This window comes from Oncorhynchus kisutch, linkage group LG26, assembly GCF_002021735.2.
Source record: "Oncorhynchus kisutch isolate 150728-3 linkage group LG26, Okis_V2, whole genome shotgun sequence".
Classification (NCBI taxonomy): domain Eukaryota; kingdom Metazoa; phylum Chordata; class Actinopteri; order Salmoniformes; family Salmonidae; genus Oncorhynchus; species Oncorhynchus kisutch.
In genome coordinates, this window is record NC_034199.2 from 22,925,041 (window position 1) to 22,951,316 (window position 26,276).

General features: G+C 45.1%; 1 protein-coding gene across 2 annotated transcripts in view; it reads right to left on the minus strand.

Annotated features, from left to right (window-relative positions):
* si:dkey-100n23.5 (cyclic AMP receptor-like protein A) overlaps positions 1-26,276 on the minus strand; it is a 97,990-nt gene that overhangs the window by 32,380 nt on the left and 39,334 nt on the right. For both annotated transcript variants that reach the window (XM_031806269.1, XM_031806270.1), the window contains exon 11: positions 13,232-13,314. In XM_031806269.1, coding sequence (XP_031662129.1) covers positions 13,232-13,314 — 83 coding nt within the window. The remainder of the gene's footprint in view (positions 1-13,231; positions 13,315-26,276) is intronic.

The following is a 26,276-nucleotide window of genomic DNA, read 5'->3' on the forward strand; positions in this document are numbered from 1 at the left end:
CCTGGCTGGGTATATCCCTCACTCTACACCAGGTGTAGGAGGGGGGGGGGGGGTGACATGCCACTGGCAGCAGCAGCAGCATAACTCTGTCCCTGGCTGGGTATATCCCTCACTCTACACCAGGTGTCATGCCACTGGCAGCATAACTCCGTCCCTGGCTGGGTATATCCCTCACTCTACACCAGGTGTAGGAGGGGTGGGGGGGGGGGGGGTGACATGCCACTGGCAGCAGCATAACTCTGTCCCTGGCTGGGTATATCCCTCACTCTACACCAGGTGTAGGAGGGGGGGGGGGTGACATCCCACTGGCAGCAGCATAACTCTGTCCCTGGCTGGGTATATCCCTCACTCTACACCAGGTGTAGGAGGGGGGGGGGGGGGGGGGGGGGTGACATCCCACTGGCAGCAGCATAACTCTGTCCCTGGCTGGGTATATCCCTCACTCTACACCAGGTGTAGGAGGGGGGGGGGGGGTGACATCCCACTGGCAGCAGCATAACTCTGTCCCTGGCTGGGTATATCGCTTACTCTACACCAGGTGTAGGAGGGGGGGGGGGGGGTGACATGCCACTGGCAGCAGCAGCAGCATAACTCTGTCCCTGGCTGGGTATATCCCTCACTCTACACCAGGTGTAGGAGGGGGGGGGGGGGGTGACATGCCACTGGCAGCAGCATAACTCTGTCCCTGGCTGGGTATATCCCTCACTCTACACCAGGTGTAGGAGGGGGGGGGGGTGACATGCCACTGGCAGCAGCATAACTCTGTCCCTGGCTGGGTATATCCCTCACTCTACACCAGGTGTAGGAGGGGGGGGGGGGTGACATGCCACTGGCAGCAGCAGCAGCATAACTCTGTCCCTGGCTGGGTATATCCCTCACTCTACACCAGGTGTCATGCCACTGGCAGCATAACTCTGTCCCTGGCTGGGTATATCCCTCACTCTACACCAGGTGTAGGAGAGGGGGGGGGGTGACATGCCACTGGCAGCAGCATAACTCTGTCCCTGGCTGGGTATATCCCTTACTCTACACCAGGTGTAGGAGGGGGGGGGGGTGACATGCCACTGGCAGCAGCAGCAGCATAACTCTGTCCCTGGCTGGGTATATCCCTCACCCTACACCAGGTGTAGGAGGGGGGGTGACATGCCACTGGCAGCAGCATAACTCTGTCCCTGGCTGGGTATATTACACCAGGTGTAGGAGGGGGGGGGGGTGACATGCCACTGGCAGCAGCAGCAGCATAACTCTGTCCCTGGCTGGGTATATCCCTCACTCTACACCAGGTGTCATGCCACTGGCAGCATAACTCCGTCCCTGGCTGGGTATATCCCTCACTCTACACCAGGTGTAGGAGGGGTGGGGGGGGGGGTGACATGCCACTGGCAGCAGCATAACTCTGTCCCTGGCTGGGTATATCCCTCACTCTACACCAGGTGTAGGAGGGGGGGGGGGGGTGACATGCCACTGGCAGCAGCATAACTCTGTCCCTGGCTGGGTATATCCCTCACTCTACACCAGGTGTAGGAGGGGGGGGGGGGGGTGACATGCCACTGGCAGCAGCATAACTCTGTCCCTGGCTGGGTATATCCCTCACTCTACACCAGGGATGGGAAACTTTGATGGGGGTGGGGGCCATAAAAAGATCTGAATTCATCATGAGGGGCGGCAGTGACTCGCAGATACCGAGGCATTTTTTTGCGTAATCACTGTAAGCTATCACGACTGTTTACTTCTGAAGATCACTTTAGCACCGCCCTAAAAACACGATTCAAATTCGACACAAACCTTCAAATAGGTCTGTAATGACACATTATATAAACTCTTTATAGTGTTTTATTTACATTTTAGAGGCGATAAGGTGATAAGTTGGTCAGATCGAGTGAAAAAGTCGTTTCCCAACACGACATCTCTCCTTCTCACTATCACATAATAGAGTTCACTTCCCCACCCTCCATTTTTAAAAAGACCCGACGGAGCTCATTGCCTTCTTGAATCATGCAGAGATGGGCATCATGAAGGTTTCGTTATTGATTTTGTTGGAAAAGGTCTTGATATAACAGTTGATCTGGATGTATTGATATGGAAAAACATCTAGGCCTTATTTTTAACCAAATATTGCAATTGCGATTTTCATCTGATTTTGATTTAAACACTAAGGTGAAGTGTTGGAATCATAGAAAAATAATGATTATTCTAATTCTATCGTTAGAAGATAATACTGGGCACTTTGAATACAATGTTGTTTGACATGACAATGAATGAAAATGCCAGGGAGGAGTTATTGTGACAGGGTAGGAACCAAAGTGTTGGTCAGTGTTTCCTAGGGGACCCTATAATCTTTGGTTACATTAAATGTTTTCTCTTAGCTACTTTATGTAGCTGACATATTCAAGCGTAGCCTATTGCTCTTTGATTTAGAAAATACTGTTGCACAAACAACATGCTGATTTAGGCCTACACCTTCACTAGTATCAGTCTGTATAGCTAGCTACGTTTGCTCTGACTCAGTACATTTATTAGCTAGCTAGCTTAGCCACAATTTGCAAAACTAGCTGTTTGCAGATGTAAGGAACACAAACTTATAGTATAATTATAGAACGCTTGTGGATTTATATTAAGAAGCGAAGTGGAAACAGCATCGTAGTCATCAACATTGCTGCTTGTGCTGCATTGACCATGTAGACTGAACGCAAGTGTCTCGTGGTCAAGCAACAACAACATGCGGTCCTTGAGTGACGGGACGGGGCTACGTCTGTGTGGAAAGCGGCATGGAGAGAGACAGAGAGAAAGAGCGGAGAGAGAGGACTCAGGTAGCGTAGGAAACTATAAAAATTGACGTTACACACGGCATATCACATTTAAGAAACAAACATTCAAATACCATAATAGAAGGTAAAGTAAAAACCCAAACCCTTCCATGCATCAATACCGTAATATAGTAAAATATGGTATACCGCCCAGCCCTACGATGACCGAAGATAATTCTCTCAGGAGGTAATGCGATCGGCATTTGAAGGTGAGGTATTCCAGATCGGGAGAACAAATGGACTTGAATTCCTGTACGTTACCACAATCACCTGTCCACGGTGGACAGGGACAGTGTATCCGGAGAGAGCCGTGATTCTGTGAAAAAGAGTATGTTACAGTCTCTGATGCCTCTCTGGAAGGAGATCCTCACCCTGAGCTCGTCAACTTTATTGTCCAGGGACTGAACATTAGCGAGTAATATACTTGGAAGCGGTGGATGGTGTGCACGCCTCCTGAGTCTGACTAAAAGCCTGCTTCTTATTCCTCTTCTCCGGTGACGGCTTCTTGGAGCAGCCCCTGGGATGAATGTACTTGTACTTATTATAGCTGCTGCGAAGGTGCATGTTATCATGTATTTCCTGAGGCAATTCCAAGTTCAAACAAAGTCTGACCATCGATCTAATATCCCAAAGTTATTTCCGGCTATAGTTAATAACGCAAGAAACATTCCGAGCAAATAATGTAAGAAATAACATTTGAAAAAATGTTAAACTGTAAAGTTGGTGATGAGCTATGAGCTAAAAACAGGGCGACCATGTCTTTTGGCGCCATCTTGCCAGCATGACTGATTATACAGGAAGACATCTCCACTCATCCACTAAAAGGGAGGCAAGGACATTCACAGCAACAGAAAGTCATGCTGATCTCTCTCTCCCTCTAGTTGCACTCTCACACAATCTTCTTTGATTAGGGTTCATGATCGGGTCAACACACACACACACACACACACACACACACACACACACACACACACACACACACACACACACACACACACACACACACACACACACACACACACACACACACACACACACACACACACACACACACACACACACACACACACACACACACACACACACCTTAACCTCTTATATAGCTAGGAAGAGGGGAAATGTGAGTGATTGTATTCAATCTGACATGAGTCTAGCTGATTCTCTGTAACACAAACACACAGGCATGCACGCGCAGACAAACACACAGGCATGCACGCGCAGACAAACACACAGGCATGCACGCGCAGACAAACACACAGGCATGCACGCGCAGACAAACACACAGGCATGCACACGCAGGCAAACACACAGGCATGCACGCGCAGACAAACACACAGGCATGCACGCGCAGACAAACACACAGGCATGCACGCGCAGACAAACACACAGGCATGCACGCGCAGACAAACACACAGGCATGCACGCGCAGACAAACACACACAGCAGACGCACAGGCACACACACACACACAGGATTAGTGTAGCGAACGTTCAGCAATGGAATAAAACACAAAGAGACATCCTGTTTCCTGGAACACAACACTATTAAGCCATCTGAGCCAACAGCACAACACACACAAACTCACACACTCAGACACACACTGAATGAGTTTGTGGTGATTATCTGTTCATGTTTGCCTTGTGTGTGCCTATTTTGTGTGTGTGTGTAAGTGCTATGCTGCACTGCTGGTGTGTGTGCGCACTCTGTACAGCCAGTGTATGTGTGTTTTTGTGTGTGCTTATGTGTCCTCTGCGCTGTGTGTCCTCTGAACAGTGTGTGTGTGTGTGTGTGTGTTGATGATACAGTAAGCTCTAGTGATTCTCTGGAGTGTGAGGCAGCGTTTAAGGCCCTCTCAGCACAGCCAGAGTGATGAATATTTAAAGATGCGTCAGGGAGTAAGGGGGGAACAGTGTGTGTGTGTGTAAGGAGAGAATCGATACCTATCTGTGTGTCTGTGAGAAAGAGAGAGAGTGTTTTCCTATGCCGGTTTGTGTGGGAGAGTGCAGGTCCATCCTTTGTGGTATGTGTGTGTGTGTGTGGTGTATGTAGGAGATGAATAGAGGAGAGAGACACTGTCAGGCTGATGGTCAACGGATCCACTGTCCTATCACACACACACACACACACAAAGTCCGCTGTTAAGGGGGGCCAACGAGAGATCAGCGAGGTAAGTACACACCAGGAAATGAGATTGTCTTAAATACTAACAAACCACAGACACAACAATCAAACACTATATACTGTACAGTCACACACTATATACACAAGAGGTGACAAGAGGAAGAAGGGGGAGACAGAGGAAGAGAGAAGAAAAGTATGTGAGAGAGGGAAAGTATAAGAGAGAACAGGGGTAGAAACAGTACAGAGAATGAATACCCCCCTCCTTCCTCCTCTCTCTCCGAGGGATGAATAATAACCGCAGCTCAAAGATCTCCTCCCTCGTTTTTCAAAGCGAAGAAAGGAGGTGGGAATTTCTGCCTGGCCAGGGTGTGCACTGACACACACACACACACACACACACACACACACACACACACACACACACACACACACACACACACACACACACACACACACACACACACACACACACACACACACACACACACACACACACACACACACACACACACACACACACACAGCTAGCCTGAAGCATATAAATCAGATCTCTATGGAGAGGGTTGTTAAAGACCCACATCTGAAGCACAGACAGACATACTTCCAACATGAACACTCTGAGGACAAGTCAGAAGCAGAAAGTGAAATATTGAGCTGTGGGAGTCATTTGGGACTAAGACACACAACCACCCACCCCCACACCCAAACACAAAGGGGGCAGGAGAAAGACAGAGAGAAAGAAGGAGACAGAGGTTGCAGGTTGATATTGCGATATGATTTCAGTGTCATTCCCCCACTTAGGGAGATGGTGGATGTCTTGTGTGTTATGATAGCGAGCCACAAGAAAGCAGGGGAGGCTAGAGATATAACACTATGAATAACTAGAAGTGCTTCCCAATCCCTACTTCCATTTACCACAGCTGGTGCCAAATTAACACATTTAACAGCCTGTGTTTGGAACAGATGAAAAATGTGTGTGTGAGGGTGAAGGCACAAGTGTATAGTATGTTGTGTGGGAGTCCGTGTGCATAATAGCAATGGATCAGGGCAAAGAGAAGGGGGGGGGGGGTGAGCGGGGCCGGAAATAGACAGAGAGATAGGTAGTCGGGAAGAAAGTGATAGAGATGAGAGAGAAAAAGAACAACAGAGTGTGAAAGCAGTACAAGAGAAAGGGACAGCAAGATATTGAGAAAAGGAGAGAGAGAGAAGGAGAGAAAGAGGTGCTTTGGCTGCTGCCCTGGGCCCTCTCTCTAAGCCCTGTTTAGGAGGCTTTGGAGCTCAGAGAGAAATAATCCCCCACTCAAACACACACAGCCGAGTCACACACAAACAGAGCTCAGACACACACACACAGCCTAGATAAACCACGGAAAGCCAAGATGTGCACACACACAGTCTAAACACACAAACAGACCCTATATACAAAAAGAGTGTGTGTGTGTGTGTGTGTGTGTGTGTGTGTGTGTGTGTGTGTGTGTGTGTGTGTGTGTGTGTGTGTGTGGTGTGTGTGTGAGTGAGTGAGTGAGTGAGAGACACTATAGAATCACAGCCATGAAACATACACAAACACACACCCACACTTTGGCTGTCTGATCGGTGTAGCTCCCCTACAGTAGAGCATAGCGACATCACCACAGCACCGTGACAAGCACTTTGCACACTCTATCGCTTCACAGAGGAGGGAGGGAGGAGAGAAAGAATATGAGCCAAAGGGAAGAAGTGGGGTGGAGGGTGGGGGTGCAGTGGAGCAGAGAGAGAGAAGGAGCTAATGAAGGAATAGGCACTAGGGAGATAGAGCAGGTAAGGAGGGAGGTAGAAGACGAGAGTGATTTATTTATCTCATTCTCTCTGTTCTCTAGGAAGGCAAAGAGAGGGAGAGTGAAGGAGTGGAGATACGAGAGATAAGTAGAGAGGGAATGGAAATGCAGGAGAGGTTGAGAGAAAGAAGAACAAAGAGATGTGAGGGCTAGAGTAGTGGGAGAAGGAAGAGAGGAAGGAGGAGGGAAGAAGGAGGGAGAGAGTGAAATAAGAGAGGAGAGCGGAGGGTTAACGGATAGCGGTCTGGGGTTAGCGCAGGATGCAGTTTGTCATCTTCATCAGCTGACAGCGGGCGCAGAGGGAGAGAAGGAATGGGGGATGGAGGGATGAATGGGTGGGAGGGGAAGGGGGAGGGGTGACTCAGAGCCTTTGAGAAATGTTGACCCTGTATTTGACCCGCGTCTCTGTCTACATCGCCGCGACAACACGCGGAGCCGCCGCAGATAATCACTTACTAACCCAGACCTGTCAATCACACCATCCCCCTGGGAGGAGGGGAGGAGAGTCTTTTAATTTTAAAAACTCATTATCTAACCAGTCACAAAGTTAAACAAAAGAGACAGAGGGACAGAGAGAGGGAGAGATTCAGGGACAGAGAGAGGGAGAGATTGAGGGACAGAGAGAGGGAGAGATTGAGGGACAGAGAGGAAGAGATTGAGGGACAGAGCGAGGGAGAGATTGAGGAAGAGATTGAGGGACAGAGAGAGGGAGAGATTGAGGGACAGAGCGAGGGAGAGATTGAGGAAGAGATTGAGGGACAGAGGGAGGAAGAGATTGAGGGAGAGATTGAGGGACAGAGGGCGGGACAGATTGAGGGAGAGATTGAGGGACAGATTGAGGGAGAGATTGAGGGACAGAGAGGGGGAGAGATTGAGGGACAGAGAGGGAGAGATTGAGGGACAGAGAGAGGGAGAGATTGAGGGACAGAGAGAGGGTGAGATTGAGGGACAGAGAGCGGGAGAGATTGAGGGACAGAGAGAGGGAGAGATTGAGGGACAGAGAGAGGGAGAGATTGAGGGACAGAGAGAGGGAGAGATTGAGGGACAGAGAGAGGGAGAGAAGTAGGGAAGAAAGAATGGAGGTAGAGAAGGAGGGAGAAAGGGACGGAGAGGTGGAACTTCTACCATCAGGGCTGGGTTGGGACCCCCCCTTGGGTTGTGCCGTGGCGGAGATCTTTGTGGGCTATACTCAGCCTTGTCTCAGGATGGTAAGCTGGTGGTTGAAGATATCCCTCTAGTGGTGTGGGGGCTGTGCTTTGGCAAAGTGGGTGGGGTTATATCCTTCCTGTTTGGCCCTGTCCGGGGGTGTCCTCGGATGGGGCCACAGTGTCTCCTGACCCCTCCTGTCTCAGCCTCCAGTATTTATGCTGCAGTAGTTTATGTGTCGGGGGCTAGGGTCAGTTTGTTATATCTGGAGTACTTCTCCTGTCCTATTCGGTGTCCTGTGTGAATTTAAGTGTGCTCTCTCTAATTCTCTCTTTCTCTCTTCTTTCTCTCTCTCGGAGGACCTGAGCCCTAGGACCATGCCTCAGGACTACCTGACATGATGACTCCTTGCTGTCCCCAGTCCACCTGGCCGTGCTGCTGCTCCAGTTTCAACTGTTCTGCCTTATTATTATTGGACCATGCTGGTCATTTATGAACAGGTTTCTTCCTAGGTTTCTTCCTAGGTTTTGGCCTTTCTAGGGAGTTTTTCCTAGCCACCGTGCTTCTACATCTGCATTGCTTGCTGTTTGGGGTTTTAGGCTGGGTTTCTGTACAGCACTTTGAGATATCAGCTGATGTACGAAGGGCTATATAAATACATTTGATTTGCCGCCACACCAGTGGTCATTAGTCATGACCGCATTCAAATTCCACGTGGCCATTGAGTCACGGCAACTGCGCTCTGTAAATAAATGGCACTGATGGGCGTTAGTAGTGTTTGCAATCACAAACACACACAAACAAATACACTCCTCCAGGAACTAAAAATCACAGTTGGGAGAGTAAAACTAATTTACTAATTTAAGTGTTCAAACACAAACACACAGTTTGCCTAAGGCACAAAGCTCTGTGCTCTTTAGAATCTGAATCTTTCAGCAGTCTATTTATGAAGGCAGAGACAGGGAGAGGGGTGTTTGAGGGCAATGGAAAGAAGGAAAGATAGAGGGACAGAGAGATAAAGTTGAAGTAGAGGTACCGGGATGAGATTCAATTTACATAATATGTACATCCACTTTTCAATTTACATTAGCAACGGGAATGTCACGAGCTGAGAGAGGGTTTGAGTGATGTTCTCGCTTCGAAGCTCAAATGTACCGTAAATGTCACAGGTAGCCAGTAGGTTAATGGCCCTGCTACAGTCATCGGGCGTCCGGCCTTCATCCATTGAGGAGATGCTTCCTTTGAAATGAATAAAAGCTGCTATACGTTGCGCTCGTGATGCATCGCGTCCAATTGCAGCTTCCAAGCTCAAGGATCGCTATTGTTCAAATCTTGATGGCTGACACGTGCGTTCACTCTAGCATTCTAGTGAATATGCATATGGCCTCGACTATACACCACTGGTTATTTTACTGACATTGATGAAGTCAAGAAGCTACTAGCTAGCAGAAACTCTAGCTAGCTAGCTACATTGACGATGTTCACAATGTAAACAAAAACAACTTAAAGGATAATTTAGCACAACCACTAGCAACAATTCAATGAGTAGCTTTGTGAAAACTGGACCAAAGCTACTGTATTTATGCATAGTCGATGAAATACATTAAAGATGCTCTTCCACTCTGCTCTCAAACAGCTCCGTGTAGCAGGTAGAAAATGACTGATGGCGACGGGACACGTGTAGTGTAACTGAAGTGGACGTATGTAAACTATTCAAATAGCTAGCTATGCAAGCAACTTTTCATGCATCTCCCATATTACAGTCTTGATTAATGCAACAAAACCATAAAACAATCTTAAAAATTGCAACAATTCACAAACATGGTTTATTTTCTCATCCATGCACCAATTTAACTGCAAGACAATAACACAGCCAAAGTGGCACAGCTGGTAGCTAAGCTAACGTTAGCTAACAACATTTGCACCATCAAGTAACTTCCAGCATAGCAAAAATTTTAATTGTAACCCTCTCATATAAATATCAAGTACAGTAACATTATCATACTGTGTCATACATATGATACAGAGCTACAGAGTACCAGTCCAAAGTTTGGACACACCTACTCATTCAAGGATTTTGCTTTATTTGTACTATTACTACATTGTAGAATAATAGACATCAAACTATGGAATCATGTAGTAACCAAAAAAGTGTTAAACAAATCCAAATATTTAATATTTCAGATTCTTCAAAGTAGTCACCATTTGCCTTGATGACAGATTTGCACACTCTTGGCATTCTCCCAACCAGCTTCACCTGGAATGCTTTTCCAAAAGTCTTGAAGGAGTTCCCTCATATGCTGAGGACTTGTTGGCTGCTTTTCCTTCACTCTGCGGTCCAACTCATCCCAAACCACCTCAATTGGGTTGAGGTCGGGGGATTGTGTAGGCCAGGTCATCTGATGCAGCACTCCATCACTCTCCTTCTTGGTCAAAGAGCCCTTACACAGCCTGGAGGTGTGTTGGGTCATTGTCCTGTTGAAAAACAATAGATAGTCCCACTAAGCGCAAACCAGATGGGATGGCATATCACTGCAGAATGTTGTGGTAACCATGCTGGTTAAGTGTGCCTTGAATTCTAAATAAATCACTGACTGTGTCACCAGCAAAGCACCCCCACAACTCCTCCTCCATGCTTCACGGTGGGAACTACACATGCAGAGATCATCCGTTCACCTACTCCACATCTCCCAAAGACATGGTGGTTGGACCCAAAATTTGGACTCATCAGACCAAAGGACAGATTTCCACCGGTCTAATGTCCATTGCTCGGGTTTCTTGGCCCAAGCAAGTCTCTTCTTCTTATTGGTTGTCCTTTAGTAGAGGTGTCTTTGCAGCAATTTGACCATGATGGCCTGATTGATGCAGCCTCCTCTGAACAGTTGATGTTGAGATGTGTCTGTTACCTGATCTCTGTGAAGCATTGAATTGGGCTGCAATTTCTGAGGCTGGTAACTCTAATGAACTTATCCTCTGCAGCAGAGGTAACTCTGGGTCTTCTTTTTCTGTGGCAGTCCTCATGACAGCCAGTTTCACCATAGCGCTTAATGGGTTTTTGCGACTGCACTTAACTTTCAAAGTTCTTGAGATTTTCCGGATTAAATTAACTTGTCTTAAAATAACGGACTGTCATTTATATTTGATTACTTGAGATGTTCTTGCCATAATATGGACATGGTCTTTTACCAAATAGGGCTATCTTCTGTATACCACCCCTACCTTGTCACAACTGATTGTCTCAAATAAATTAAGAATGAAAGAAATTCCACAAATTAACAAGGCACACCTGTTAATTGAAATGCATTCCAGGTGACTACCTCACGAAGCTGGTTGAGAGAATTCAAATCTCCGTCCGAGTCTCAGGTCTTTTGCAGACTCCATCAGGTTTTCTTCCAGAATGGTCCTGTATTTGGCTCCATCTATCTTCCCATCAATTTTAACCATCTTCCCTGTCCATGCTGAAGAAAAGCAGGCCCAAACCATGATGCAGCCACCACCATGTTTGACAGTGGGGATGGTGTGGTCAGGGTGATGAGCTGTGTTGCTTTTACGCCAAACATAACGTTTTGCATTGTTGCCAAAAAGTTCCATTTTGGTTTCATCTGACCAAAATTTCATTCTTCCACATGTTTGGTGTGTCTCCCAGGTGGCTTGTGGCAACACTTTTTATGGATATCTTTAAGAAATGGCTTTCTTCTTGCCACTCTTCCATAAAGGCCAGATTTGTGCAATATACGACTGATTGTTGTCCTATGGACAGAGTCTCCCACCTCAGCTGTAGATCTCTGCAGTTCATCCAGAGTGATCATGGGCCTCTTGGCTGCATCTGTGATCAGTCTTCTCCTTGTATGAGCTGAAAGTTTAGAGGGATGGCCAGGTCTTGGTAGATTTGCAGTGGTCTGATACTCCTTCCATTTCAATATTATCGCTTGCACAGTGCTCCTTGGGATGTTTAAAGCTTGGAAAATCTTTTTGTATCCAAATCCGGCTTTAAACTTCTTCACAACAGTATCTCGGACCTGCCTGGTGTGTTCCTTGTTCTTCATGATGCTCTCTGCGCTTTTAACGGACCTCTGAGACTATCACAGTGCAGGTGCATTTATACGGAGACTTGATTACACACAGGTGGATTGTATTTATCATCATTAGTCATTTAGGTCAACATTGGATCATTCAGAGATCCTCACTGAACTTCTGGAGAGAGTTTGCTGCACTGAAAGTAAAGGGGCTGAATAATTTTGCACGCCCAATTTTTCAGTTTTTGATTTGTTAAAAAAGTTTGAAATATCCAATAAATGTCATTCCACTTCATGATTGTGTCCCACTTGTTGTTGATTCTTCACACAAAAATACAGTTTTATATCTTTATGTTTGAAGCCTGAAATGTGGCAAAAGGTCGCAAAGTTCAAGGGGGCCGAATACTTTCGCAAGGCACTGTATATATATTTTTACATTTGTTTAACACTTTTTTGTTTACTACATGATTCCCTATGCATTATTTCATAGTTTTGATGTCTTCACTATTATTCTACAATGTAGAACATAGTAAAAATAAAGAAAAACCCTGGAATGAGTAGGTGTGTCCAAACGTTTGACTGGTACTGGTAGGTAGTAAGCTAAACAAAATGTTTTTATCCTCCTCACAAACTAACTTACTCGCTAAGTTAGACAGCTAGTTAGCTGAATCACAGCTAGATTTCTTTTCAGCCTACCATAGAACAAACCATGCCTCATTGAATCAAAATACATGAAAATAAGCAAATTGAGACTGAAAATGTTAATTCACTGGGCAGTTAATGCTTGCGTTCCTGCTTGCTTTTGAATTAAATTAAATGATGGTGTTCTGAGATTAAAGTCACAGCATCAACTTCTGAGATATGGTATTTTACTGCAATTTCTGACCAAAACTCAATAAAACAAGTCACTAATATTAAGAAATGCCGATACATTTCAGCTGTTTGAAAAACATTGCTCTGTCATTTATACTGTAGGAGTGATGGGCTCAACGAGACAATTCCCGTTTACACTGCCCTGCTTGGAGGGGGGCAACTGTCAGGCAAGTGTTGTGGGCGACCTCCGGGGGTAACGGTCGAGATATGAAAAGTGTGCATGTTTACATTACATTAAAACTGCATCCTGATTTTAATACCTCTGGAGAATCTCCTTAAACTCTTGTCAATGTATAAAAAAAAGGCCTAAAAGGTGACAGGAGGATAGGAGTGGAAGCCAAACGTGTGACTGGACATACAATAGGGATGGAACCAGACATGCTTAAAATGCTGAAAAAGACACACACTGTCTCGACAATGACAATCTCTGGTTCGTCTGTGTGTGTCTTACCTGTTGATGAGGGGGAACAGAGACACCAGGAGATAAACGGATGGATACCACTTCAACGGCTTTATCTCCTCAGCCAAAGACACCTGGAGAGACAGAGATAGCGTTTAAATAAATACTTCACACACATACTATTTCAGAGGAGTGATAGATAAAGTCTAGATTTTGTATCAAGAGGAGACTGACAGTTGGCCATTTCCTATGGGAAAGAGAAAGAGATCTCCCTGGCAACATCAAAAGTGCCAACACAAGAGGTTCTGTCTCGTGTCAGCACCACCTGGTGTTTCACATACGTGTGCACACACACACACACACACACACACACACACACACACACACACACACACACACACACACACACACACACACACACACACACACACACACACACACACACACACACACACACACACACACACACACACACACACACACACACACACACACAGTTTTGTATCGCTATACTTGTGGGGACCAAATAATTGATTCCCATCCAAAAACCTATTTTTCCTAACCCTAAATCTAACCCTAACCTAACCATAACCTTAACCCATACCTAACCCTAAACTTAATTCTAACCCCGACCCTAAACCTAACCCCTACGCCTAAAATAGCATTTTTCCTCATGGGGAACATGCAAAATGTTGTGAGGACTTCTGGTACCCACAAGGATAGTTAAACAAAACACTACACACACACACACACACACACACTGTTGTGTTACTCTGTGAGAGATCAGACAGGGAGAAAAGGTGTGTGAAAATGTGTGGGGAAGACAAAAACAAACAGAATTGTTTGTTTATACTTAGTTTAGCTGTATATGTGCGCCAATTGTTCCTTTAATGAAAAATCTGTGTTTCCACGTGAACTAAATGCAGAGAAGTAGAGACACATCTGACAAGGAATTTTAAATGACACTAAAATCAGATAAATGAACATGATTAAAACAAACAAAATAATGATTTCATGAATTGTAAACTTTAATATAAATGGCAAGGGGTTGGAAGTTCTGTGGTGGAAAGCTTTGACACACTACTTCAGAGAGAAAGTCTAGATTTTGGATACACAGGAGACAGACACAGTTGGCCATTTCTTATAGGAAAGTGAGAGAGAGAGATAAAAATAGAGAGAGCACCATCTCCCTGCCCGACATCAAAAGTGCCAACACAAGAGGTTCTGTCTCGTGTCAGCACCACCTGGTGTTTCACATATATGTGCACGCACACACACACACACAGGGAGAAAGGGAGAAAATGTGTGTATAGTTGTATGTGTGTGCAAATTGTTCCTTTAATGAAAAATCTGGGTTTCCAGGTGAACTAAATACAAAGAAGTAGAGACACTTTTGACCATATCGGACAAGGAATTTTAAATGACACAGCCTATAAAATCAAATAAACGCAATTAATAAGATTCTAACAAAAAAAATGACATTATTTAATGAATTCTAAACTTTGCTATAAATGGTAACGTTTTGGAAGTTCCCTGGTGGAAAGGTTTGACAGTCCGTTATTCAATTGCCGGTAGACTGAGGACTGTAGCTGCCGGAAGTAGACAGGGCCCACAATCGATTTGCTGCTGAATTGCTTTTTTTCTCCTAAGTACGCGGGGAGTCTGGCCAGCGCCCCTCCTCTCTCTATTTCTCTCTCTCCATCTACAAGGACACACACACACACACACTCCACCACGAGGCAGACCCACGAGCCTCCAGACTCTTCCAACCAGGCAAAAAATTAATTACTCACTAGATAGACCCCGAGGCGTGCTCGCGCTAACGCACGCCTTTTAAACAATTCAAATGAAAATCACGAGAGCCCCCCGGTGGTATTTGATCTCGCCTGTGTGTGTGTGATCTCGTTGGTGGGGGATTTTGGAGAAAAAGCTTCTAAGCTCCCACAGCGTTGCGGTACATTTTCTGCATAAATAAATGGGATGCGGGTTTAGCTGTTTAGGGATCGATTCAATCAGATCCGCTTTAGCCAACATCCGCATAGCGGTTGTTTAGACGATGTTGGAACTGCGTTAGAGCCGTCAAATCCACAAGTGGCTCCTGGCATTATACCTAAAGCGGACATTGCCAATGGCTGCATGGAGTCGCATTAACAGAAATCCCATGCAGCCTTGTTAACAAGTTGGAACACTGGAATGTGAGATGTATGCTACACCTCAATTAGGATGATAGACGTAATCTACACCTCCGCTAGGATGACAGACGTAATCTACACCTCCGCTAGGATGACAGACGTAATCTACACCTCCGCTAGGATGACAGACGTAATCTACACCTCCGGTAGGATGACAGACGTAATCTACACCTCCGTTAGGATGACAGACGTAATCTACACCTCCGCTAGGATGACAGACGTAATCAACACCTCCGCTAGGATGACAGACGTAATCTACACCTCCGTTAGGATGACAGACGTAATCTACACCTCCGTTAGGATGACAGACGTAATCTACACCTCCGTTAGGATGACAGACGTAATCTACACCTCCGTTAGGATGACAGACGTAATCTACACCTCCGTTAGGATGATAAAACCGCTTATTTAGTTTAATAATTTTTACATTTGAGCATAATTATATCTATATAGCCTACACTTTCTCCTTCCGCACTTCTAGCAGGAGTGGGCGGGTGTGGCTTCGTGAAAATGATTACAAGCGCAGCTACACACCAATTTGACTACTCCAACGCAGTTCCACCTCTGACATGCCAAAACATCCGCTATGCGGGTGTCTGTTATCACCGGGTAATGCTTGATCTGATTGAAAACAGGCAACTTAAACAATGTGAAAAATGTGCGCTGAGCCTGGTGACCGACCTTAACATATGGGGCTAGGCATCTCTATGTCTCTACTCCCCACTCTACCTGACACTGTCTCAGGCATGACCAACTAATCCTAAACCCAGAGGTCTTGTTGTGCTGGAGCACACACACACATTACCATGAGAAAGACGAAGGACGTGATACTCCACCAACCACAACACCACCTAGGTTTTTAAATCAAACACCAGGACTAAGTAGAATACTACACAATGTTTGTGTTAAAAGATCTTCCATGTGTGTGGTGTTTTTAATCACAGCTCTCGCGTGTCAGAGGCCTGGTGCTCCTCGGGAGCGGAGGATAATGAAACAGTAATTATGCGCATGGCTGAGAGTCTGATGGCCCTCCGTTAATGACGCACATTAGCCACAGTAATGGGTAAATCCATTTGAATTCAATCACTTTTTGATAGCACCCCTTTTGATTTGGACGAAACCTTCCATACATATTTGCCTGTTGCAGAAGTGATCAGAAAGTGGCTTTTTGGACCTGAATGACAAAACATTAAAGAGATGAAAGTGCTCAAAGTTGACCCATTTTGCATACCCCACCATACCGTAAAACATCCATGTCTTCATCACAGGAACATATAAACGGTAGAGATTGATATAATACCATTTGAAAGTCGAGTTTGAATTGTATTCCCTTTTTAGTACATTTATCAGCCAAATCCTGACACCCACCAAGACTCTAGAGCATATTGTGTCTCAACCGATGGTGGCCACAACACAAACACCAACGATTATGTAAAGTATGGTCTAAGCTACAACATATGCAAATATGCGTTGTTAGATAATTGACATTAAAAGGTAAAAACAATGTCATAACTTGTATTAACATTTTTTGTTGAGAAATTATACCATATTTTGGCCACCTGTGTGTCAGCTTCAAAATTATATCAAATTCAACCGTTTATCTCTTCCAGTGATGAAGACATGGATGTCTTATGGTAGGATGTGGGATGCAGAATGGATCCACTTTGAGCACCTCTATCTCCTGAAGGTTTTGTCATTCAGGTCCAAAAAGGCACTTTCTGACCACTTCTTCCATGGGCAAACATGTCTGGAAGGATGCTGTCAGAAAGTGATTGAATTCAAATAGATTGACCCTGTTAAGAGCTTCTCTCGCTCTACCACACATGGAGCACAGAGAGCCAATGTAAAGGCGCACAGAAGAAGAACTGGGCCGTTCGCACTACCCTCTGTAGTGCCTTGCGGTCGGAGGCCGAGCAGTTGCCATACCAGGCAGTGATGCAACCAGTCAGGATGATCTCGATGGTGCAGCTGTAGAACCTTTTGAGGACCCATGCCAAATCTTTTCAGTCTCCTGAGGGGGAATAGGTTTTGTCGTGCCCTCTTCACGACTGTCTTGGTGTGCTTGGACCATGTTAGTTTGCTGGTGATGTGGACGCCAAGGAACTTGAAGCTCTCAACCTGCTTCACTGCAGCCCCGTCGATGAGAATGAAGGCATGCTCGGTCCTCTTTTTCCTGTAGTCCACAATCATCTCCTTTGTCTTGATCACATTGAAGGGAGAGGTTGTTGTCCTGGCACCACACGGCCAGGTCTCTGACCTCCTACCTATAGGCTGTCTTGTCATTGATCAGGCCTACCACTGTTGCGTCATCTGCAAACTTAATGATGGTGTTGGAGTCGTGCCTGGCCTTGCAGTCGTGGGTGAACAGGGAGTACAGGATGGGAATGAGCACGCACCCCTGAGGGGCCCCCGTGATGAGGATCAGCGTGGCGGATATGTTGTTACCTACCCTTACCACCTGGGGGCGGCCCGTCAGGAAGTCCAGAATCCAGTTGCAGAGGGAGGTGTTTAGTCCCTGGGTCCTTAGCTTAGTGATGAGCTTTGAGGGAACTATGGTGTTGAACACTGAACTGTAGTCAACAAATAACAAATTGGAGTGGGTCTAGGGTTTGCTCGCAGTACACGTCCTGGTAATCCGTCTGGCACTGTGGCCTTGTGAATGTTGACCTGTTTAAAAGGTCTTAATCCCATCGGCTTCTTCTCTGCGGAGAGCGTGATTACACAGTCTTCTGGAACAGCGTTATTTGCCTCGAAGTGATCATAGAAGTAGTTTAGCTTGTCTGGTAGGTTCGTGTCACTGGGCAGCTCTAGCTGTACTTCCCTTTGTAGTCTGTAATGGTTTGCAAGCCCTGCCACATCCGACGAGCGTCAGAGCTGGTGTAGTATGATTCGATCTTAGTCCTGTATGCTTTGCCTGTTTGATGGTTCGTCGGAGGGCATAGCGGGATTTATTATAAGCTTCCAGGTTAGAGTCCCGCTCCTTGAAAGCGGCAGCTCTAGCCTTTCGCACAGTGAGGATGCTGCCTGTAATCCCTAGCTTCTGGTTTGGGTATGTGCGTACGGTCATTGTGGGGACGACATCATCAATGCACTTATTGATGAAGCCAGTGACTGATGTGGTGTACTCCTCAATGCCGTCGGAGGAATCCCGGAACATATTCCAGTCTGTGATAGCAAAAGAGTCCTGTAGTTCAGCATCTGCTTCATCAGCCCACTTTTTTATTGATCTAGTCACTGGAGCTTCCTGCTTTAATTTTTATTTGTAAGCAGGAATCAGGAGGATAGAATTATAGTCAGATTTGCCAAATGGAGGGCGAGGCAGAGCTTTGTATGCATCTCTGTGTGTGGAGTATAGGTGGTCCAGAGTTTTTTTCCCTCTGGTTGCACATTTAACATGCTGATAGAAATTTGGTAAAACGGATTTAAGTTTCCCTGCATTAAAGTCCCCGGCTACTAGGAGCACCGCCTCTGGGTGAGCGTTTTCTTGTTTGCTTATGGTGGAACACAGCTAATTCAATGCTGTCTTAGTGCCAGGCTCTGACTGTGGTGGTATGTAAACAGCTACAAAAAATACAGATGAAAACTATAGGTAGATAGTGTGGTCTACAGTTTATCATGAGATACTCTTCCTCAGGCGAGCAATAGCTCGAGACTTCCTTAGATATCGTGCACCAGCTGTTATTTACAAAAATACATAGTCCGCCACACCTCGTCTTACCAGACGCTGCTGTTCTGTCCTGCCGTTACAGCGTTTAACCAGCCAGCTGTATGTTGATAGTGTCGTCATTCAGCCATGACTCCGTGAAGCATAAGATATTCTAGTTTTGAATGTCCCGTTGGTAGTTTAATCTTCTGTGTAGGTCATCTATTTTAATCTCCAAAGATTGCATGTTTACTAGTAGAATGGAAGGAAGTGGAGTTTTATTAGATCGCCTACGAATTCTCAGAAGGCAGCCTGCTCTCTGGCCCCTTTTTCTCCACCTCCTCTTCAGGGAAATCACGGGGATCTGGGCCAGTTCCAGAGAAAGCAGCATATTGTTCACGTCAGGCTCGTTCAAGGAAAAAAAGGATTCTGCCAGTCCGTGGTAAGTAATCGCAGTCCTGATATCATTTTCGGTCATAAAAGACGGTAGCGCCGACATTATGCACAAAATAAGTAAACAATAAGTTACAAAAAACACAAATAAACAAACCAAAAAAATACAATCGGTCGTAAAACGTCTGCCTTCTTCTACGGCTCCATCACAAACAAATATATGCATACAACACACGTGTGCACACATACACACAGCAGCTGTGTTCGTGACTGTAAGCAGAGCTACTGCTGGACAGTAAAGAAACACCCGTTAAAGATAAAGAACAAGCTCCCAATGTTTTCTTTCTGAGAGCACTGTGTGTGCCTTTGTGTGTGTGTATGTGTGTGTGTGTGTGTGTGTGAGCGCATGTGCGTTTGTCCGCTCTTTCAAATGGCCTGCATCTCACTTGTCTGTGTGTGGGGTGTAGCCCACGTTTGTTGTAGACCTTGCGTCTAAGTGTGTGTGTCCCAGACACAGCACTGCGATTCAAGTCTCTGATAACCACCGTATTAGCCAAGTATGAATGTTGCCACGAGAGGGTGAGAGTGAGAGAGAGTGAGAGAGAGTGAGAGAGAGTGAAAGACAGAGCAAAACAGAGCCAGAGAGAAAGACACAAGGGAGAGGGGGAGGAGGAGACATATGGAGTGAGTAAGAGAGAAGTAACACACACAAGTGTGTGAGAGACGAGAAACGAGAGAGGGAGGAGGGAGACCGAGCAAAAAATAACGAAAATAGAGCAAGAGAGCGGAAAAGAGAGAGGGAGAGAAAGAGAGACAGAGAGCGGAAGAGAGAGAGAGCGAGACAGAGAGAGAGAGCGGAAAAGAGAGAGAGAAACAGAGAGAGAGAGAGACAGAGAGAGAGAGCGGAAAAGAGAGAGAGAAACAGAGAGACAGAGAGCAGAAGAGAGAGAGAGACAGAGAGCGGAAAAGAGAGAGTGAAACAGAGAGAGAGAGCGGAAAAGAGAGAGAGAGAGAGCGGAAAAGAGAGAGCGAGAGAGAGAGCAGAAAAGAGAGAGCGAAAGAGAGAGAGACAGAGAGAGAGAGAGAGCGGAAAAGAGAGAGAGAAACAGAGAGAGAGAGAGAGAGAGAGAGAGAGAGAGAGAGAGAGAGAGAGAGAGAGAGAGAGAGAAAAAGAGAGAGGAGAGAGAGACAGAGAGAGCGGAAAAGAGAGAGTTAAGGGTGGCTAGAGTACAGTGAGGGAAATGGCCACAGGCAGCAGTTTGAGATACCCATCAGGGGCTCTGTTTTACACCTGCTGACACACACACGTACACACACATACACACACAGTAGAAAGCAGTGGCTAGGTAGCAGCAAGAGAGAGAGGGGGGGGTGTTGTTTTAGAACATCACACAGCGCGTGCATAAACACTTATAAATATTAATGTCCATGAACCTGGCCTGCTGCTTTATTCATACGCTCATTCTGAGTGTGAGTGAGAGTGTGTGTGTGTGTGTGTGTGTGTGTTAGACAGATAGAGGGAGAGTGAGAGCTGATGATTAATTCATGCGTTGAGTTACACAGATACCCTTTACAAACATACTTTACGGTATGGTGCCTTGTAAGAAAAAAAGAAGAAAAAAACAGGCACATTTTTTTGGAGCCCAATTCATAAAGTCCCATTCGACCATACTCTTGTTTTTTCAGGTCCTAAGAAACATAAGACTAATAAAATGTATTTTCAAATTAATAGAATGGCATATTTTCAGTTTAATGATGTAACTGGTCTGTGCAGCCTATATGCTACATGGCTGATCCATGCACATGAAATCAATAGTTATTATGTTAATTAAACAGCCAAGACAACTCTTAGGCTACCCTGATCACAGTCAACACACATTTATTTTACAGTAGACTAAGAATATAAAGAAATATAAAAAACAATACAAATAATCTTTTTCCCACACAACCTGCATCATGGCAAAGTGTGGAACCACTGACATATTAAAAAATATGTGATATTTTGAAAGAGCCCAAGGCGGCCCGTGCTTTTTCGATCCACATTTCATCTCTTTCCTACCCTCACTTCACTTTGTTAGGGAGCAGGCGTAGGGTCTTCCATTGAAAGCATCTTCATCATGATATCGACAGAAAATAATAGTCTGGTGTTATATTTCACAACCTCCGCTGTCTTTTGGAGTTGCCTAAAGGCCTATGGGATCGAGGAAAATAATAGGCCGACACTTGATTTAGGCTCCATTATGGCTAAATGTTTCTCATCAGTGATAGATGAGCAAACGAATAGATGAGCTACACCAGCTGCACTTATTTTCCCAGACAGAGAATTAACCAAAGATGAATTCAGTCAAATAAAATCACATTGATAGATTAAGACAAATCACAGGCTTTTGGTCGGGAGTACACTTTAGGCTTAAGTGCAAAATAATCCACTTGTTAAGCTATATACAACAGTATGCTATATACAGTGCATTTGGAAAGTATTCAGACCCCTTGACTTTTTCCACATTTTTGATACATTACAGCCTTATTCTAAAATGAATACAAGTTTTTATTCCCCCTCATAAATCTACACACAAACAGCCCATAATGACAAAAGCGAAAACAGGTTTTTAGAAAGTTTGGATTAAAAAAATAAAAATTTAAAAAAGAACTAAGTATTCAGACTTTTTGCTATGAGACTCAAAATTGAGCCCAGGTGCATCCTGTTTCCATTGATCATCCTTGAGATGTTTCTACAACTTGATTGGAGTCCACCTGTGGTAAATTCAATTGATTGGACATGATTTAGAAAGGTACACACCTGTCTATATAAATTCCCACAGTCACCAGTGCATGTCAGAGAAAAAAACAAGTAATGAGGTCAAAGAAATTATCCATAGAGCGCCGAGACAAGATTATGTCGAGGCACAGATCTGGGGAAGGGTACCAAAACATTTCTGGTGCATTGAAGGTCCCCAAGAACACAGTGGCCCCCAATCAATCTGTTATGGAAGAAGTTTGGAACCACCAAGACTATTCCTAGAGCTGGCCACCCGGCCAAACTGAGCATTCAGGAGAGAAGGGCCTTGGTGACCAAGAACCCAATGGTCACTCTGACAGAGCTACAGAGTTCCTCTGTGGAGATAGGAAAACCTTCCAGAAGGACAACCATCTGTGCATCACTCCACCAATAGGCCTTTACGGCAGTGGCCAGAAGGAATCAGCTCCTCAGTAAAACACACATGACAGCCCGCTTGGAGTTTGCCAAAAGACACCTAAAGGACTCTCAGACCATGAGAAACAAGACTCTCTGGTCTGATGAAACCAAGATGGAACTCTTTGGCCTGAATGCCAAGCGTCACATCTGGAGGAAACCTGGCACCATCCCTACGGTGAAGCATGGTGGTGGCAGCATCGTGCTGTGAGGATGCTTTTCAGCGGAAGGGACTGGGAAACCAGTCTGGAATGAGGGAAAGATGAACGCAGAAAAGTACACTGAGATCCTTGATGAAAATCTACTTCAAAGTGCTCAGGACCTAAGACTGGAGGTGAAGGTTCACCTTCCAACAGGACAACAGCCCTAAGCACATCAAGACAAAGCAGGACTGGCTTTGGGACAAGACTTTGAATGTCCTTGAGTGGCCCAGCCAGAGTCCGGACTTTGACCCAATCTAACATCTCTGGAGAAACCTGAAAATAGCTGTGCATCCAAACTGAGAGAGCTTGAGAGGATCTGAAGAAAAAAATGGGAGAAATCCCGAAACACACATGTGCCAAGCTTGTAGCGTCATACCCAAGAAGACTCAAGGCTGTAATCACTGCCAAAGGTGCTTCAACAAAGTACTGAGTAAAGGGTCTGAATACTTACAGTTGAAGTCAGAAGTTTACATACACTTAGGTTAGAGTCATTAAAACTAGATTTTCAACCACTCCACAAATTTCTTGTCAACAAACTATAGTTTTGCCAAGTCGGTTAGGACATGTACTTTGCGCATGACACAAGTAATTTTTCCAACACTTGTTTACATACCGATTATTTCACTTATAATCACAATTCCAGTGGGTCAGAAGTTTACATACACTAAGTTGACTGTGCCTTTAAACAGCTTGGAAAATTCCAGAAAATTATGTCATGGCTGTAGAAGCTTCCAAAAGGCTAATTTACATAATTTGAGTCAATTGGAGGTGTACCTGTGGCTGTATTTCAAGGCCTACCTTCAAACTCAGTGCCTCTTTGCTTGACATCATGGGGAAATCCAAAGAAATTAGCCAAGACCTCAGAAAACAAATTGTAGACCTCCACAAGTCTGGTTCATCCTTGGGAGCAATTTCCAAATGCCTGAAGGTACCACGTTCATCTGTAAAAACAATAGTACGCAACTATAAACACCATGGGACCACGCAGCCGTCATTCTGCTCAGGAAGGAGATGCATCCTATTTCCTAGAGGAGAAAGTACTTTGGTGCGAAAAGTGCAAATCAATCCCAGAACAACAGCAAAGGACCTTGTGACGATGCTGGAGGAAACCGGTACAAAAGTATCTATATCCACAGTAAAACGAGTCCTATATCGACATAACCTGAAAGGCCGCTCAGCAAGGAAGAAGCCACTGCTCCAAAACCGCCATAAAAAAGACAGACTTTTGCAACTGCACATGGGGACAAAGATTGTACTTTTTGGAGAAATGTTCTCTGGTCTGATGAAACAAAAATAGAACTGTCTGGCCATAATGACCATCTTTATATTTGGAGGAAAAAGGGGGAGGCTTGCAAGCCGAAGAACATCATCCCAACCGTGAAGCTGAAGGAAATATGTGGATATATTGAAGCAACATCTCAAGACATCAGTCAGGAAGTTAAAGCTTGGTCGCAAATGGGTCTTCCAAATGGACAATGACCCCAAGCATACTTCCAAAGTTGTGGCAAAATGTCTTAAGGACAACAAAGTCAAAGTATTGGAGTGGCCATCACAAAGCCCTGACCTCAATCCTATAGAAGATTTGTGGCCAGAACTGAAAAAGCGTGTTCGAGCAAGGAGGCCTACAAACCTGACTCAGTTAGACCATCTCTGTCAGGAGGAATGGGACGAAATTCACCCAACTTATTGTGGGAATCTTGTGGAAGGCTACCCGAAACCTTTGACCCAAGTTAAACAATTTAAATGCAATGCTACCAAATACTAATTGAGTGTATGTAAACTTCTGACCCACTGGGAATGTGATGAAAGAAATACATGTGTTTTAATTTATGTTTTCATTCCAGGCTGAAAGTCAACAAAAAGGTCCTCAACTGGCAGCTTCATTAAATAGTAGTCTCAACATCAACAGTGAAGAGTTGACTCTGGGATGATGGTCTTCTAGGCAGTTGCAATGAAAAAGCCATATCTCAGACTTGCCAATAAAAATAAAAGATTAAGATGGGCAAAAGAACACAGACACTGGACAGAGGAACTCTGCCTAGAAGGCCTCTTCACTGTTGAGACTGGTGTTTTACGGGTACTATTTAATGAAGCTGCCAGTTGAAGACTTGTGAGGCGTCTGTTTCTCAAACATTTTGAAAGGGGGTGGTGATTTTATATTCCCACTGTACATGACCTTCACCCTGCACCACCCTTTCTTCACCCTATACCAAACATGGCCTCAACCTTTTGCTTACTTCATCCTAGCCTAAAAACGCATCACTGGGGACTGGGCTGGTAATGCAGGTGCACTTGTTTTGTTAAATAAACACTTTACAATTAAGATTCCTTGCCTTAAAATAACCCTAGTAGCGTTTTGATGACCCTAATATAATCCTATTATTTATTTGTACTGATTGAACCTTTATTTAACTAGGTAAGTCAGTTAAGAACTAATTCTTATTTACAATGACGGTCTGCCAAAAGGCAAAAGTCCTTCGGTGGGGACGGGACGAAACACACATCACAGCAAGAGAGACAACACAACACTACATGAAGAGAGACCTAAGACGACAACATAGCATGGCAGCAACACATGACAACACAGCCTGGTAGCAACACAACATGACAACAACATGGCAGCAGCACAACATGGTAGGAGCACAAAACAGAGTACAAACATTGTTGGGCACAGACAACAGCACAAAGGGCAAGAAGGTAGAGACAACAATACATCACGCAAAGCAACCACAACTGTCAGTAAAGAGTTTCCATGGTTGAGTCTTTGAATGAAGAGATGGAGATAAAACTGTCCAGTTGGAGTGTTTGTTGCAGCTCGTTCCCGTCGCTAGCTGCAGCAAACTGAAAACAGGAGCGACCCAGGGATGTGTGTGCTTTGGGGACCTTTAACAGAATGTGACTGGCAGAACAGGTGTTGTATGTGGAGGATGAAGGCTGCAGCAGGGATCTCCGATGGGGGGAGTGAGGTCTAAGAGGGTTTTATAAATAAGCATCAATCAGTGGGTCATGTGATGGTAACCAGAGATGACCAGTTTACAGAGGAGTATAGAGTGCCATGATGTGTCCTATAAGGAGCATTGGTGGCAAATCTGATGGCCAAATGGTAAAGAACATCTAGCCGCTCGAGAGCACCCTTACCTGCCAATCTGTAAATTGCGTCTCCGTAATCTAGCATGGGTAGGATGGTCATCTGAATCAGGGTTAGTTTGGCAGTTGGGGTGAAAGAGGAGCGACTACGATAGAGGAAACCAGGTCTAGATATAACTTTAGCCTGCAGCTTTGATATGTGCTGAGAGAAGGACAGTATACCATCTAGCCAAACTCCCAAGTACTTGTATGAGGTGACTACCTCAAGCTCCAAACCCTCAGAGGTAGTAATCACACCGGTGGGGAGAGGGGCATTTTTCTTACCAAACCACATGATCTTTGTGTTGGAGGTGTTCAGAACAAGGTTAAGGGTAGAGAAAGCTTG